The 16,129-nt window shown below is 41.1% G+C and overlaps 2 protein-coding genes across 4 annotated transcripts in view; one reads left to right on the top strand and one right to left on the bottom strand.

Annotated features, from left to right (window-relative positions):
* LOC122543371 (collagen alpha-1(II) chain) overlaps nt 1-1,811 on the top strand; it is a 77,983-nt gene extending 76,172 nt beyond the window's left edge. For both annotated transcript variants that reach the window (XM_043682019.1, XM_043682020.1), the window contains 2 exons: nt 743-985; nt 1,562-1,811. In XM_043682019.1, the coding sequence (XP_043537954.1) occupies nt 743-985; nt 1,562-1,708 (390 nt within the window). In that variant the 3' untranslated portion in view covers nt 1,709-1,811. The remainder of the gene's footprint in view (nt 1-742; nt 986-1,561) is intronic.
* A 7,795-nt stretch (nt 1,812-9,606) lies between these two features.
* The window catches only part of LOC122543370 (transmembrane protein 106C-like), a 58,608-nt gene continuing 52,085 nt past the window's right edge, over nt 9,607-16,129 (bottom strand). For both annotated transcript variants that reach the window (XM_043682018.1, XM_043682016.1), the window contains exon 7: nt 9,607-12,277. In XM_043682018.1, the coding sequence (XP_043537953.1) occupies nt 12,160-12,277 (118 nt within the window). In that variant the 3' untranslated portion in view covers nt 9,607-12,159. The remainder of the gene's footprint in view (nt 12,278-16,129) is intronic.

The following is a 16,129-nucleotide window of genomic DNA, read 5'->3' as shown; positions in this document are numbered from 1 at the left end:
TAAATTCAACCAATGGCTGAGTCAGTTTATCTGTTGAGTATTTTAGCAGTACAGATCAAACAGCCACCAGATCCAATGGCCAATTCTGCTGAGTGAGCTGGCCTCAATTGGGCACTGCAGCCATCTTTATACTCTTCAGTTAGAGAGGGATTTGCATCCCAATGAGGGGCCTGCTAAACCTTCAGGAAAAGAACAGAGAAAACGAATAACCCACAGTGTTGTCTCTTGAACCTATTGACACTGTCAATTACAGTTTGAATAAAGCAGTTTCTTCTGGATTCTAATTTCCCAAATTTTGACTCATTTCCTTTAGGAGTTAAACCCTGCCCAAGTGGCTTTGACAAGTTTGTTGAATGTCCATCTCGTTCATCCTGAACAGAAGTGGCAGCTTCACACTTTGAAACCCAGTGTTCATCCAAGCAACCTTTCCCATTAGGACCGACTGCTGTTCTTCTCCCTCCATTACATTAACAGCTTTAGATTTTCAAATTTCCCTCTATGATGCAATACAGTTTGTCTGAGGTAGTCTTAGTGATTCTCTCCTGATGATGAGTAAGAACGCCATTTGATTTTTCTCCCTGTTTAAATGTAGGCTGGACAAAGGGCAATTGTTGTCGCTCATTGGCTCGAGATCAGCAGACTGCAGATTTAACTTGAAACCTTCCTGTTCCTTCATATCCAGGCTGCTGGGAAGTGCTTGTGAGACTTTTCAGCGAGTCTTTCTTTCTGTCTTCTCTTACAGTTCAGCTATGGCGATAGTAGTTTGACAGCCAACACTGCTGCCATCCAGATGACTTTCCTGCGTCTACTGTCTACTGAGGCCTCCCAGAACATCACCTATCACTGTAAGAACAGCATTGCCTACATGGACAGAGCTTCTGGCAATCTGAAGAAGGCGCTCCTGTTGCAAGGCTCAAATGACATTGAAATCAGAGCGGAAGGAAACAGCAGGTTCACATACACTGTCTTGGAAGATGGTTGCACGGTACGTTTTGGAGATTTTTTTTCTGATTAAAGTTAATAAGAACATTAAATCTAACTGTGCAGCACGAAAGACAAATTTGTTAGCCTTGGATTGTGAAGCATGCAACTTCAGTTTGAATGTTTATGGAATAAGGATATTGACAAGACAGTTAACTTGAGTAGTAGAACACTGCAATCTCATTCTGAGGCACTGAATTAAACCCAGGGGCTACCTGAACACAATAAATGTCTTGGAGAAAACTGTGGACATCTTGGAAAGGTAACAGGAATGGACTGCCACCTGACATTTAACATTGGCATGGGTAACAGAGCGTGTAAAGAAACTGAGCATTGCAAAGGTCAGGCTTATCAGCTAACACAACATAAAGGTGACCGGACCTCTGAGAATCCTTCTTTTATGGCTTCTGAAGAAACACTAGGACAAAAAAAAAACTGAATAAATAAGATGGAGGAAATAATTTTCAGTGACATTTTCAAACCAACTTAAAAGTTGTTGCATAAAAGTTAAGTCATTACTGAAGAATATCTGTTTAATTTAGACTGTCAAAAACTGAAAATATCTTTCTTCTTTTTTCAGAAACATACTGGCAAGTGGGGCAAGACAGTCATTGAATACAGATCACAGAAAACAACCCGTTTGCCCATTGTGGATGTTGCACCTTTGGATATTGGTGGTTCAGATCAAGAATTTGGTGTTGACATTGGCGCAGTCTGCTTCTTGTAAAATACTAAGGACCTCAGTACTTTCCAATCACTTCTAGGACTTCTGCACTGAATGGCTGATCCAATCCATCACTCCATTCATCCACACGCTTACATTTTGGACTTCATGGCCTAGCTGGACAGACTGTGAAAACGGTTAATTTATTTATTGTTTTCCTGTAAGATCGTCATGTCAGGTGGAAGTGTTACTGATATCTGTTGAAGGCCCTCCCCTGGATTATACCAGCGCAGGTCTTACTAAAATTCATACCGTACCAGTCTGTAATAAAGGTTACTAGCAGGAGACTGTGTAAAATATAAAAAAATGGTGCTATGTTGTAAAACCAGTCTGTAACATGGAGAACAATTGATATAAAAAATGTGGAAAGTACAAGTTGATCTGGGCTTTATTTTTTTTTTGCAGACTTTGAGAGACTCGAACTGCTCCAGTATCTAACTTTGCCTGCCCTCTTTTTCTATCAAGATGAAGGAAGTTTGGAACAACTAATCTAGAACTTCCCCAGTTTAAGCTACCTCACACTAATGATCTTAAAGGGACTAAACACACAGTAGCAGGGACAGAAGCTAGAAAAAAAAAGTCCTGATGATCATTCTTATTTCCAATTCAATTTAGAACAAAAAAAGGTGCTCCCATTTTTTTTGGCTTCTGGTGTCTCCTTCTGTGGCAGTTTAGTGAACTAGAGGGATCCAGTCAAGATTTGATGGTGCTGACTAAAAACAATTCTGAAGCTGCCATTTGTGTTGTTACAGAACTGTAACACCAATTTAACATCCAGTCATTTTTATAAAGAACAAAATCAGTATTGCAGCAAAAAAAATTCTCTGTGGATGATGTGTGGTCTGATCTTCAAACAAACCTGGTGAAAACCATTCACAGAATTTTTTTCCCTTATGTTTTCCAAAGTTAGGCATGTGGATAAAAATTAATCTTATTTTTTCTCCTACAACCTATTTTTCTCCCTAATTTCATGCATCTCTTGCTTTCATGCAACCTTTTTCTTGTAACTAGAGGGGGGAAAAAAAAGAGGTAGACTTTTTTGGGGGGGGGGGGGGTGCAAAACAAACCAAGGATATGTACTATTTTGTATATGTAAAATAGTTCTAATGTTTTTAAATAATTTTGCAATACTGGTTTTAAGCATGGTAGACTAGAACATTCCCATCACAACACTAATGAACTTGTTCCATGTGAAAGGATTCTGTCACTTTGTACTTTTTTTTTCCCCTCAACCCACTACCCCTCCTTTGCAGCAATAAAGATAGAAAGCTTTTCTATTAACAAAAACACATTTGTTTTGATTTTTTTTATTTGTATTAAGTCCATCCTATGATGTATCTTTATTGAATGTTTATCTAGTCTGGGATATTTCATGACAGAAAATGAAAACACAAATAAAACTTAACTAAAAAAAACAAAGTACCCAGCATGGTTTCAGCTGTTTTTTGATCTGACAGGTTATTCAGTGGCTTGCATTCAGAGCTCATCAGTAGGGCAGAGTCTAAGGGTGACAATAACTTTTTTTTCCCCTCCCCACTTTCCTTATCTCAGTGAATGGTGGCAGCCACCTCTCCCCATCAAGCCCAAGTCGTCATTCTCGCTATGTCAAATAAGGAATATAGTCAAGTAGACTGCATGCTCAAAATGGCACCACAGACTTAAGCCAGAGCAGGAAGCCTAACTGATTTTTGCCCCCTCCCTATTCCAACCCACTAACACAAATTGTAGGACCAAATGCTATGCCAGCTGCAATCAGATAACTCAGCAGAGACCAGACACAGACTAGCCACTAGGTTACAGAAAAAAAGTTCCTAAAGGCATACAGTTTAATATAGCAATAAAAAGAGGCAATTGAAAGCAGGTGCAACATTGGTTTTGCACCCACCTAAGTTTACTCTTCGTGAAAGCTGTACTAGGAGAAATGTAATACCATCACTCCACCCTATCCTGTGGAGTTTCAGTCCGACATCTGCAGAGTGACTGAATTGAGTGCAGAACAAATTACAAACTATTTATAAATGATTCTACTAAAATCCACTATTCCCCACAATTGAATTATGCAGAGGAATGAAAGTCTTTTGCAGAAACTGGAATAATGTTAATGTAACTCTCCAGTATTACCAGTATTACACTGTATCCAATTTTGTTAGGTAACAAATCCCTTGATAAAGTTGTAATACTCAAAAGGTTTCAGGTCCCGTCTCATACCTACATCATTGTATCTGGCCCACATTTTGCCATCTTGCTTCCGCTAGAGTGGTCCTTTTGCATTGAAGTGCAGTCCTAACACAGGAAGTGATTTTTTTGAAAACTAGGACTTGATGCTGACTAGTTATGGGGAAAACAAAGTGAGTATGATGGGAGTAGTGGACAGCAAAAATCATTCCCTTAAAGTGCCAGCTAACAGACATGTAATGATAATTATTAATTTAATAAAAGATTACTGTTTTGGAACTAATAGCTTCCAAAATTATATGCTAGACACATAACTGAAAGCAGTACTAATTTTAATAAGCTTTGAGGCTGGGGCTTAGTGAGAAATTTTGGGAAATATGAAAGGTTGCAAGTGAACTGTGTAAGTAATAAGTGCCAAACGACTTTATGCATCCCTGGTATGTCATACACAAACCTCAGCTCAAGTTGGTTTGTGATCACAACATAATATCAGTTTCTTGCCACTCGGTACTGGTATCTTTAACTTTGTTTCCCATTCATATTCATGTACTCTCAGCCCACCTCCATTATCTAGATATTCAACCTATTGCAGTCACAATAACTCAAAGTGATGCTTTTAGACATTGAACAGGATACAGCCTAATTTTTTTTTTACTAAATTAGATATACAGAAAGATTAGATTCCCTACAGTGTGGAAACAGGCCCATCGGCCCAACAAGTCCACATTGACCCTCCGAAGAGTAATCCATCCAGACCCATTTCCCTCTGACTAATGCACGATGGGCAATTTAGCATGGCCAATTCACTTGACCTGCACATCTTTGGACTGTGGGAGGAAACCGGAGCACCTGGAGGAAACTCATGCAGACACGGGGAGAATGTCTGTCTCTGTGGAGTTTGCACAGTTGCCTGAGGCTGGAGTCAAACCTGGGACCCTGGTGCTGTGAGGCAGCAGTGCTTGCCACTGAGCCACCGCACTGCCCTTGAGCCCAATGCTTTGAGCACAGTGTATGCAATAAAAGGTAAAATGTTTGGCACTCCAAGGCACCCTCCCTGGTGATGAGGCATTTACAATGCATGGCAGGAGCTAACCGAACAGGACAATACTTCTGCTTTGCAGTGGATCAAAGTGGAAATAAAAGGAGGTGGTGGACATAAGCAGCTGGGATCAGGAGCAGTCTCCTATAACCAGAACAGATAGTCTCCAAATCTGCTTCTGCACTGGTCATCCTGCCAAGGCTTTCCTACAATCTGGATTCCCAAATGTAGATTGGAAGAGTCTCCTAATTGAAGATGTTTTTGTCTTAATTCACTCATAGGAAGTGGGCAAGACTGGTCAACCCAGCAGCAATTGACTTTTGCCAGCTCACCACCACCTTCTCACACTTAATGACTCTCTGCTGTCAGGGAGGGGTGGTGGGGGATGTTCCTGGATTGGAACCCCATAGCAGTGAAGGAAAAGCTATATATTTTCAAGTCAATGGTCTTGGAGGGGAACTTGCAGGTGGTGGTGGTGATGGCAATGTTCCCACAGACCTACAATCCACATCCCTTTAAATGGAAGTTGCAGATTTGGACATTGTGCTAGTGATAAGATGTGCTGCAACATATAAATGCCAGTGTGATGTTAGTGGAGCTTCTAAGACATTGAATGAGGTTCCACTGAAGAGGCTGCTTTGTCCTGGATCGTGGCAAACTTAAGTATTATTGGATCCGAACTTATCTGGAATGCATTCCATCAAACCATTCACTTGCACTTTGTAGAATTACTTGCCAACAGACTCCCAGCCTCTGCCTTGCAGGTGTAACCAGAGTATTTATATGGCTGAGACCATTTGACCCATTGTGCCTACCTTCGATTAACTGGGCATCATTACCTTGTGCAAAGCTCCTGCTGTTTCTCTGTACCTTTACACATTGGGTGGTTATTTTGATAGCAGCAATGCCTCCACATTTCTAGGCAGTACATTCCAGACCACAATTACTCACCATACGAAAAAGCTTTGCTTCACATTACCCTGGTTTCTTCTAGGCATCACTAAACTTCTTCCTGCTCCTTGTTCCTCTACAGTTTCTCCCTATTTACTCTATCCAGTACATTCAGGATTTTGAATACCTCCAATCAGATCATCTGTTGTTAACTACTGCTATAATGTGGGAACTCAGTGATGCTAAGGCTATTGAAGGTCAAGTGGAGATGGTCATTTCCTGACACTTGGTTGGTCTGAACAGCACTTGTCCCTTGTCTTGAGCATGCCTGGATGTTTTGTATTGCTTGCTACATACTGGTATAGTTCTCAGATCGGCAACACATCTTTTAACACCATAGGAAGTTACCAGTGAAACAGTTGCTACGTCAGTTTTAATTTTCTGAAACTCAATTTAGCAAGAGCTCCTTTCCATTAGGAAAATAACTATTCAAAAAGAGGGAAGGGAGGCAGAAACTACTGACCAGTTAGCTTAACAGTTGTTTCAGGGAAAATAGTATAAACTAATCACTATAGACATAACTGATTACCTTGAACTTATCCAAGTCTCCTGTTTTGTGAAAGAGAAATCATGCTCAACTAATTTAGTGAGGCTTTTTCTAGAGCATGCCCTGTAAAGGACATTTGTACTTTATTAACTGCTCTCAGCACCAGTCTTGCCACCTTCAATGATCTATGCACATATACACCCAGATCCCTCTGTTCCTGCACCCCCTATTTTATATCATCTTTCAATGTTTTCCCAGCCAAGTGCATTACATCACTTCTCTGCTGAATGTCACCTGCCACCTACCCCAATTTGCCTATGCCATTCTGGAGTTCCACACTAGCCCCAGCTGCTCCCAACACTGATTTGACATGGTGTGAACATTTAGAATATAATTACACTAGATCAAAGTCCAGTTATGTGGGGACGCGATTAGCATGCTAGCCACAGCTGAAATGCTCCAAGTGACTTTGTAATAAAATTGAAAGAAGATGTCTCATCCAGACTGTCAAAAAGACAAACAAGAGAAAGAATAGTTTCAATAAGTACACACTTCCTGAGCACATGCCTCAAAAGCACTTCAAGCTTTTGAAGTGTAGTCGCTATTGTAAGCAATAGGAAATACAGCAGTTAAATTTTACCCACTGAAGAGAAAAATGCTCATCTCTTCATCCTGAGGGATGTAGAATAACAGGACCTGACAGCATGGTACTTCCTGTTCAACTGCAGGGCAGCTGGTCTCAACATGTCCCAGAATGGCTTGAAACCAGAACCTTGAGACTTGGCTATCTCTTAGCCAAGTAATAAATTACAACCAAAGGAAAGGATAATTGAAAGACAGAATAAGAGTACAAGATACAGAAGTCCCAGAAAATCAGACTGAATGTTTACATACTGGTAGAATACATCTGATCAAAAGATTAGAGCAGATTTCTTCTCCACCCCACACTACTTCTACTTATCCTGGTGCATTCCAACAGCATGAACTCACTGGATTGCACACCAAGCCTCAGACTTCCATCCACAATAATCAGAGGAGTTAGATGATACATATTTCAAGCATAATGCATCTTAGACAAGCTTGGCACCAAAATTCTATATAATTAAGCAGCTTGAATTGAAGTTACCTCAAAGCCAACTCTGCCAAACTGAAGCAGGTTGGACAAGAAACTAATTTTGTTCCAAAATGTTGAATGATAGCATGAATCAAAGAAAGGCATGCTATTTAGCTGCAGGGCTTGTATTCAAGTTTTTTTTTAAAAAGTGGGAAACAATATTAATTGCTGGTCAACCAACAAGGCAAAACATCCAGCTTTTGAGTGATCTATTGTAAGAGATCGGCGTACGGTGGAAGCCTGAAAAATCACATTTCAGCCTTCGATTGGCTGAGTTTGAAGGAGAAAGGAAGGGCTGTTATTTTAATCAGAGCTTCAATATAGTTCTTGAAGTCTGTGCTTTGGTTTTATTGTAAGCCTGTAGTTTAGCACAAAACACCAGTTTCCTGTTGTTTAGACAAGATGGCACACCTTAGACTTGAACCCAAGCCTTTGGCTCAGAGGTATGCTTACACTGCACTGCAAAAGGCCCTGGAAAATTATGGTTACATTTTTATGCTCATCAGTGGTCTTGTACACAACTACCATCCCCTCCCTCTAAACAGTGGTCTTCTTTAACTATTTGCAGTTTGAATGAACCATAAACATCAAAGCAAGTGAACGCATTTTGCGCAGCACTGGAATACTTTCAGCACAAGTTTAGCAAATTTTATGTCCAATTAGAAATACACTTGGCACCATTAAATCACTGACCATGCAATGATCCAAAATGGAATTTGGGATGGGACTGGAGAATGAAGTGACATAACAAGAATGCATTTGTGGAGAGGTAAATTGGCACAGGGCTTTAAAAAGGGGCTGGAAACAAGTGCCATTTTCTCCCCCAACCCAGCAAGCCAGAGGGTTAGTCATGGTGTTAGGAGCAAGGCAGCTGCTTCAGACAAGCCTGCCTGTACACAGTCATTCAACACCAGTGCTGTAAGATACCTTTAGTAGCTTTGCCACCCCCAAAAACACCCTCAGGGTGGAGGTTGCAGACTGCCCTCTGGAAGGGTTCTGCGACCAAACACAGACTTAATAGCTTTCAATTGAACAAAAAAAAAAAAAATCCACCCAACCCACACTCCATGTAGAAAGGGCTTCTCACTGGGCCTGCAGCTTGGAGAAACACCCAACCATCCTGACTGGAGGCACAGCAGGCCCAGTCACTAATTGGGGACAAGAATTAAAAACATTGGAAATAAACTCACCTGCAACACCAGGAGCCTGACCCAAGAACCACAATCCTGTCCCATGTGATTTCACATGCATCAGTCCCAACCCCACAAAAATGTTTTTTAAAAAGTGGGAAATTGGAAGAAAGAAGCTCGATGACACCAAAAGAAAACCACTAGACAACAGTAGATTTTCCAAACGTTTTATTAAAGATAAACCTCATGTAGTTTTAAGTATTCCTGCAGTAAAATGGAACAGCACCTCTGCCACATAGGATTTCACTGCCAACTGAAGTGTTTCCACCCAAGTCACATTCACCAGCAGCTGGATCCCTTTTGAAAAAGGAGGGACAACGGCACACATCTGCACCTCAGTTCAAAACAGTCCCAGTGGTATGGAATCCTCAACTCCTTTTAACCATTTTGCACGGTGTGGTCTGGTTCTTGCAACACAAACTGAAGCGATGCAGCTTGGCCAATTCTTGTCCTCATTGCCAGCTCCCTGCTCTTCATAACAGGATGTTTCTGCCCTAGTCTTGGCAACTTCAGCATCTGCTCAAAAAGGACTGCAGCAGGCACTTTGCTTTTCTCTTAAAAAGGAGATACCACAAGAAAACAGCATTCTTCAACCCCACCCACCCACCCCCAACAGCATATGGGTCAAAAAACAAACAATGAAACCTTTGTCAATAAGAAAGTCCTGGCTCGACTAGAATGACCCAAAGAAAGTCATTACCACTTACCATATTACTGAGGTGAAAGATTAGCGCTTGCACACCAATGAAAATTATGCAACCATTAAGCAGCACAGCAATGAATCTTTGCGCAAAATTTCCAGATGGTTACTTTAATAGCCCATTTGAGAAGATTACAGCCAAGGCATGGTACTAGATTCACAGTCTACTAAATGCAACACAGTACAGTAGCAAGAAATATTTAAAAGCCCAGAGCAGCTGTTCACATCACTGAAATAAGCCAATACACTAGTCCCAGAACATTTATTTGAAAAAAGTGCTCACTAACTGACAGCATTACATTTAAACAATGCACATCAGCTCAGAGTGCCAAGACATTCCAACCTGTTCAGGCCAAAATTTTTTCTTTCCAGTATACAATACAGTACAATACACAATGGATTAAAAAACACAACCCTTCTACAGATAGAATCAAAACAGCCACTGAAACAGGATTGTCCAAACACTACCTGAGAAGTTCCAGCATCTGTCCAATGGTGAAGTGTTAAGAATCAAGACACACTAAGGGTCACTTGCACAAAAGAAACAACAAAAAAAAACCTTACTGGGTGGGGTCTTGTTAAAACAAGTCAGAAAAGTAATTGTTAATACTGCCAATTGCTCATAAACCACAACCTTGTACACATTTCAGGCTTAACTTGCTATCTGCTTCACACCCATGGGTGAATAGATAGGTTCAGAGCATTAGCTCATTGCTTTGGATGAAGACTAGCAAAAGGATGAGGACTGATGCAGCAGCCTCCAACAGCAAGTGAAACTCGCAGCAAACTATCAACACAGCTTTATATTGTGAAAACGTTAAACTATCACAAAATGTATAATACTGGCTGACATAGTATGAAAACCCCTCAACCTATCAGTTTGAAAAAAAAGAACCTGAACCAGGGATATTAAATTGGACAGTGCCCACCAGGGTGGGAAGAGGGGCAAGGCGGAGAAGAGAGTTACATTTAGGAAAGTCATTCTCTTTTCCCTCTCCAATATTAGTAACACTTACTGGTATCTCAAGCTTAGAACTTTTTGGGGTTCCTACCCTCCAGTGCTTCTGTTATTACATTTGATGTTCTATATCACAATCTACTCATTCAGTTGGTTAGTTACATTTTAACAATATAGCACACAGATGGAAGTGTTTCATACATTTTACACCAGCAAAGTCAATATTGTCCCACCCCTGACCCCCAAAAAAATGCATTTTCCACATTAGTTCATTGCCAAGTGTAAACCCTGCTAACTTCAATCTCTACTTTTTAAACTAGAGTTAAAAATTGATTCACAGCAAGCTTCCAGTGTCTGCTTTTTGTTTCACTTTTACAAATCCTGTGCCTTATATTATGCAATACCCTGGGAGTACAAAAACATCTTGAATAAATTACACAAAATAAAACCCATTCTTTCAGACTTTTCCCCCTATTTCTTCAGTCTTTCCTTTGTACCAGTTCAGTTTGCCCCAATGGAAAAGCTAAAACATTCATGCATGTCACCTTTAACAGGTACACTGCAATTGGCAAACCAAGTTTTATAAAATATTAAAACAAAAACAGCTTGCAACCAGTTTCCAATTAAGCTAGTTAAGACCAGTTCCCTCTTATTTTGGTAATCTGAACATGGCTTCAGCTGTCTTGGCATTTGCTTGCACGCATACAAAAAGGTGGGCATTTAAATAAAAAGTTATTTCAAACAGTCAACAAACAGCAAGTGCATCATTGACATAGCTGGAGAAAAACCACTAAACCAGATCATTTTAGGGGTTGAATGGTGTGTAAAAATAAACTTGCATCAGGCTCCATCATTAAATTTAAAAAGTTATTGTTAGCCATGCAAGTTAAGTGTATAAATCCAACAGTACAGGTTTTAAATTACTACTGTGGTAGGAATGCGAACATTGTAAAACTACTATGCATTTTTTGAAGTTGCATCAAGAAAGATTAATATAAAAAGCTCCATTATACAGTGTTAATTTGGGATGCATCTTGTTTAGTCCTTCATTCAACTTGGCTTGCAATCCTCCATTTGTGTACTCCCTAGTGATTTTCAAATCATACATGAAAGCTTTAAAAGATATCTATTAATGCTAATAATTCACATCCAGCATTTGCATCGACTGGTGTATGAACTATTGAATGTCCCTAGGCTAACTTGGTGAAATGAAAACCTGTTATTGTTTTAACTTGAAGGTCTCTTTTGGCTACATTTTAGATATAAGCACATTTACAACCTCGTCAAAAAGGAAGGGTAAGCATGGGGTGGGCGGGGAAATGTGTTGCAAGAGTTTGACAAACCCAGGAGGGAGAAGCAATTCAAGTTTAGTCTAACATCAACTGGGAAGTGGAATTCAGAAAGGATGGTAGTGACAAAAAATATCCTAGGTCTAGTGCAGCTTTGAGTAGACTTTAACTTGTATGCATGGTTGTGTTGTATAAAAGTTCATTGCTATGGGAGGCTTTTGTATGAAACTTGGAGGGCACACAGCATGGCACACATGAGGTAGGTTTTGAAACAAAGGCTTCTCCCCTAGGGGAGAAACATTATGGAAAAAGCAACTACTCAGGAAGGTTGAAAGCAATGCTCTCAAACCTTTTTGATTAAAAACAAAACAAGGTTAAGGATGCTCTACACGGCCACATGCCTTATAAAAAGAGTGCAGAAACAGAAAACTCCTCAAATCTACTTGCTGCAGTCACTTTCCAGCTAAACAGGGAGGAGAGAAGTCCCACATTAATGAAAACAATTGAAGAAGTTGCTTTGAACCATCATTTCCAATCAGACTGTAGAGGTCTCAGTGATTCAAAGGAGGTCTTCTATATACTGTTGAATTGGACCCACAATCCAGATAGCGGTAGGCTTCCAGAGAGTTCTGTGATGGATGTCCCAAATAGGAGCTTTTCACTGTGGTTCTGAGAAAGATTAAACAATTAAATACCGCAAGGGAAAAAAGTAGCCAAAAATTAGGTTAGTCACACCTGAAGAATGGAGTTATCACTTTGCCCAAGGAGTGACTGCACAATTATAGATGGGGGAGATCAGTGGTATGGAGGTCAAATCAAAGTCAGATCGACAGTCCAGATGATAAATAGGCCCATTTTTGGCCAGAGCAGATACAAACACCTATTCTAATCCCATTTTCCAGTACTTGGCCCATAGCCTTGTATGCCTAAGCATTTAAGTGCTTAGATGTGCAATTGCAATGCTGAGGGTTTCTGCCTCCAACATCCTCATACAGGCAGCAACTTTCAGATGCCTACCAGTGTCTGGGTGAAGGTTCTCCTCAACTCCTCTAAACCTTCTTCCCCTTACTGTAAAAGAGGATGCCCCTAGTCACTGGCCCTTCTATCAAAGGGAAAGGTTGGTCTACCCTATGCTCCTCAAATCATGGCCCAATCAATCAATCTCTTCCGCTTCAAGGAAAGCCACGGTCCAATTCCTCCATGAACTCTCCAGCCCAGGCAACATCCTGGTGCATCTCCTCCGCAACTTCCAGTGCTACCACATCCTCCCTGTATGGATCCTGTGGCCCAACCAGCATTTTATGCTGTTCCAACATCATCTCCCTGCTCGTAAACTGTGTGCCTCAGCAGGTATACCAAATGCTTTCTTAACCATTTACCCTGATCCCTAAAAGGGACTGGTGCACATGCACACCAAAAGGTTTTCCGAAACCTTTGTTTTCCAGGGTTCTCCCAATCATCTATCCCCTTGACTTGTTTGTTCTGAAGTGCAGCACCTCACTTATCCAGATTGAACTCAGTTTCTCACTGATCAGCCCATCTGTATCCTCCTGTAATCAAAAGGCCATCTCCCTCATTATTTACCACTTCCACTTTGTTTTTTTTGTCTGGTCTGCAAATTTACTGATCAACTTTCACATTCGAAGGCAAAATCATTTGTTTATGGCCTAGACCAGACCACTCAAAACATTAAGCAGGCAGCCCCAGACCATAACTTTGCAATTTGTTTCGGTAAGTGTACAGTGAAAGTTACCCAGAAGCTAGCTAGGTTGACTAATAGATTTTAAAAACAAAAATGTATACACAAAATTACACAATGAAACACAAAGACCAGAATAAAGAATCCCTACAGAACTCAGTCTTTCCAGCTAGACTTACATATGCTGTTCTGAATTCAAACAGTCCCAGTAAGCTTCCCTTTAAAGGGAAAGTGAGGTCTGCAGATGCTGGAGATCAGAGATGGAAATGTGTTGCTGGAAAAGCGCAGCAGGTCAGGCAGCATCTAGGGAACAGGAGAATCAACGTTTCGGGCATTAGCCCTTCTTCAGGGCTTCGGGCATTCGGGCTAATGCCCGAAACGTCGATTCTCCTGTTCCCTAGATGCTGCCTGACCTGCTGCGCTTTTCCAGCAACACATTTCCATCTCTGATCTCCAGCATCTGCAGACCTCACTTTCTCCTCAGATTTCAACCTACTGCGAATCCTCTTACAAGGATGCCTTCCTTGAAGCAGCTCTCTTTCTCCCTCTACAAAGGTTTCAGTGAGTCCCTCTCTCACTGCACCCCCCAGGTCATCTCCTCTGCACAGAAGCTCTTCAGCCACATTCTCAAACAGACTCGCTACCACAGCCATATCTCCTTCCTCAGCACCTGCCTACGGAACCGTCTGATCCCGCACGGACTCCGGACTACGTTCCGACCAACAAAACTTGGAGTCCTGAAGAAGGGCTAATGCCCGAAACGTTGATTCTCCTGTTCCCGAGATGCTGCCTGACCTGCTGCGCTTTTCCAGCAACACATTTCCATATCAGCTTCCCTTTAAAGCCCATTATAAATGTAAACCCTGCTTACAGGTTGAAGTTGAAGGGCAGAAACAAAACGTTGCCACACAGCACCCTGTTGATTGCCTCACCAGCTCAAGTCTGAACTAAAAACTGCTCAGCTCAGCAGCTGACCACTCCCCTTTCATTATACAGGTCACTTCTAAAACATGACCACTTTGGCCTGAAGTCTCATCTGTTTACATATAAACAAGTGGCCTCAAAATCCTTTTCATCTCTGTACCAAACCAGAATCACCTTGAGCCTAGGGACAGCATTTGTTTTTTTTAAAAAAAAAGAGGGACTAGTTTTGTGACAATGTAAGCTAGTTGGCAAGGGCCCAACTACTGATCCTCCCCATGGGAGGCAGACTTCCATCTGGAAAAAAACAACACCTCTCAACCATCACCCTCTTCTTCCTCCTACTCAGCCAATTGGGGAACCAATTTGGCAAATCCTTGCCTCACTGGACCTTATCAAAAGCCTTGAAGTTAAGCAGACGACATAAAATGCATTGCACTCATCTATACATTTGGGTACTTCTTCGAAAATTTCAAATCAAGTTTGTCAGACGTGACCTCCCCTTAGCAATACCATGCCTACTATTCAATTAATCCCAGTCTCTCCAAATGCAAATGAAGTGTCCTTTAGAATCGCTTCCAATAGTTTCCCTCCACTGAGGTTAGACTAAAAAACTTTCCTGGTTTAGCCCTGGTTCCCTTCTTTAACAACAGTACCACACTGGCTATCCTCCAGTACCTCCCGGGGTCAGAGGGGAATTGATCATTTTTGGAAACGCCTCTCTCATCTCACCAACCTGGGATACATTGTATCCAGCCCTGGAGATTTCTCTCCTTTTAAAAGCCTGTCAGACTACACCAACTTAAGGCCATAAGACATAGGAGCAGAAATTAGGCCATTCAGTCCATCAAGTCTGCTCTGCCAATCATGGTTGGTAAGTTTCTCAACCTCATTGTCCTGCTTTCTCCCTGTAACCCTTGATACTCAAGAATTTATCTTAAATATATTCAGTGACCTAGCCTCCACAGCCTTCTGTAGCAATAAATTCCACAGATTTGCCACCCTCTAGCTGAAGAAATTGATCATCTCCATTCTCATGAACCTCCTCTGAACACGGTCCAGGGCTAGTAAATCCTTCGAGATATGGGGCCCAAAACCTTTAAGAATATCATACTCCTCTCCACTTTTGAAACCCACAATCTCTCTAGTGAATACTGAGAATATTAATTTAGAACCATACCTGCACCTTGTCTCCACATGAATTACCACTGTTTCTCAATGCCCTCATTAACCTTTTATCCTTAAAATGTACCTATAAAACTTCAGATTTTTAACTTTACCTTCCACCATGCTTTCACATCCCCTTTTAGCTCACCTTAAAGTCTCCCCTTGCATATTCTAGGGATTCTGCTGTTTTGAGCCAATAATATCTGCCATAGCCTTTTTCTCTCTATCCAATTCTCCACATCCCTGGATATCCAGGGGTTCACAGGATTTGATGACTCCACCCTTTTTTCCTTATTGGAACATCTCCATACTTCCTTGAAAGCATCCAACTCTTGCAACAGATTTATCTAAAAAATAATAAGCTCCGAGTCCACTTGCCAGATTATATCTGATCTTGGTTTTTAAAAAGACCTTCCCTCAAGTTAAGAACTTACGGCAATGGGCAACAATCTTGAATCCAAGAGTTAGGATTGCTGTCTGTAAAAATACTCTCCCACCTGATATGTCAACCATTTCCCAGTTACATTACCTCAAATGAAGTCCAAGACTTAATGCTCTTTGTAGGGGACTGTGTACAGCTTAAAAAAAAATGCAAGAATTCTGCACCCTCTAAGCCTTTCACAGAATGACTATTAACACCAGTCCTTCCCTCACATGGCACACATCCACCATGTGGTGAGAATGACCATGGTGCCAAATAGGCTGGATTCTGAACAGATTGAGCAGCTTAAAAC

This window comes from Chiloscyllium plagiosum, chromosome 43, assembly GCF_004010195.1.
Source record: "Chiloscyllium plagiosum isolate BGI_BamShark_2017 chromosome 43, ASM401019v2, whole genome shotgun sequence".
Classification (NCBI taxonomy): domain Eukaryota; kingdom Metazoa; phylum Chordata; class Chondrichthyes; order Orectolobiformes; family Hemiscylliidae; genus Chiloscyllium; species Chiloscyllium plagiosum.
Note: the sequence above shows the minus strand (reverse complement) of the source record. Positions and strands in the feature narration are given on the sequence as shown.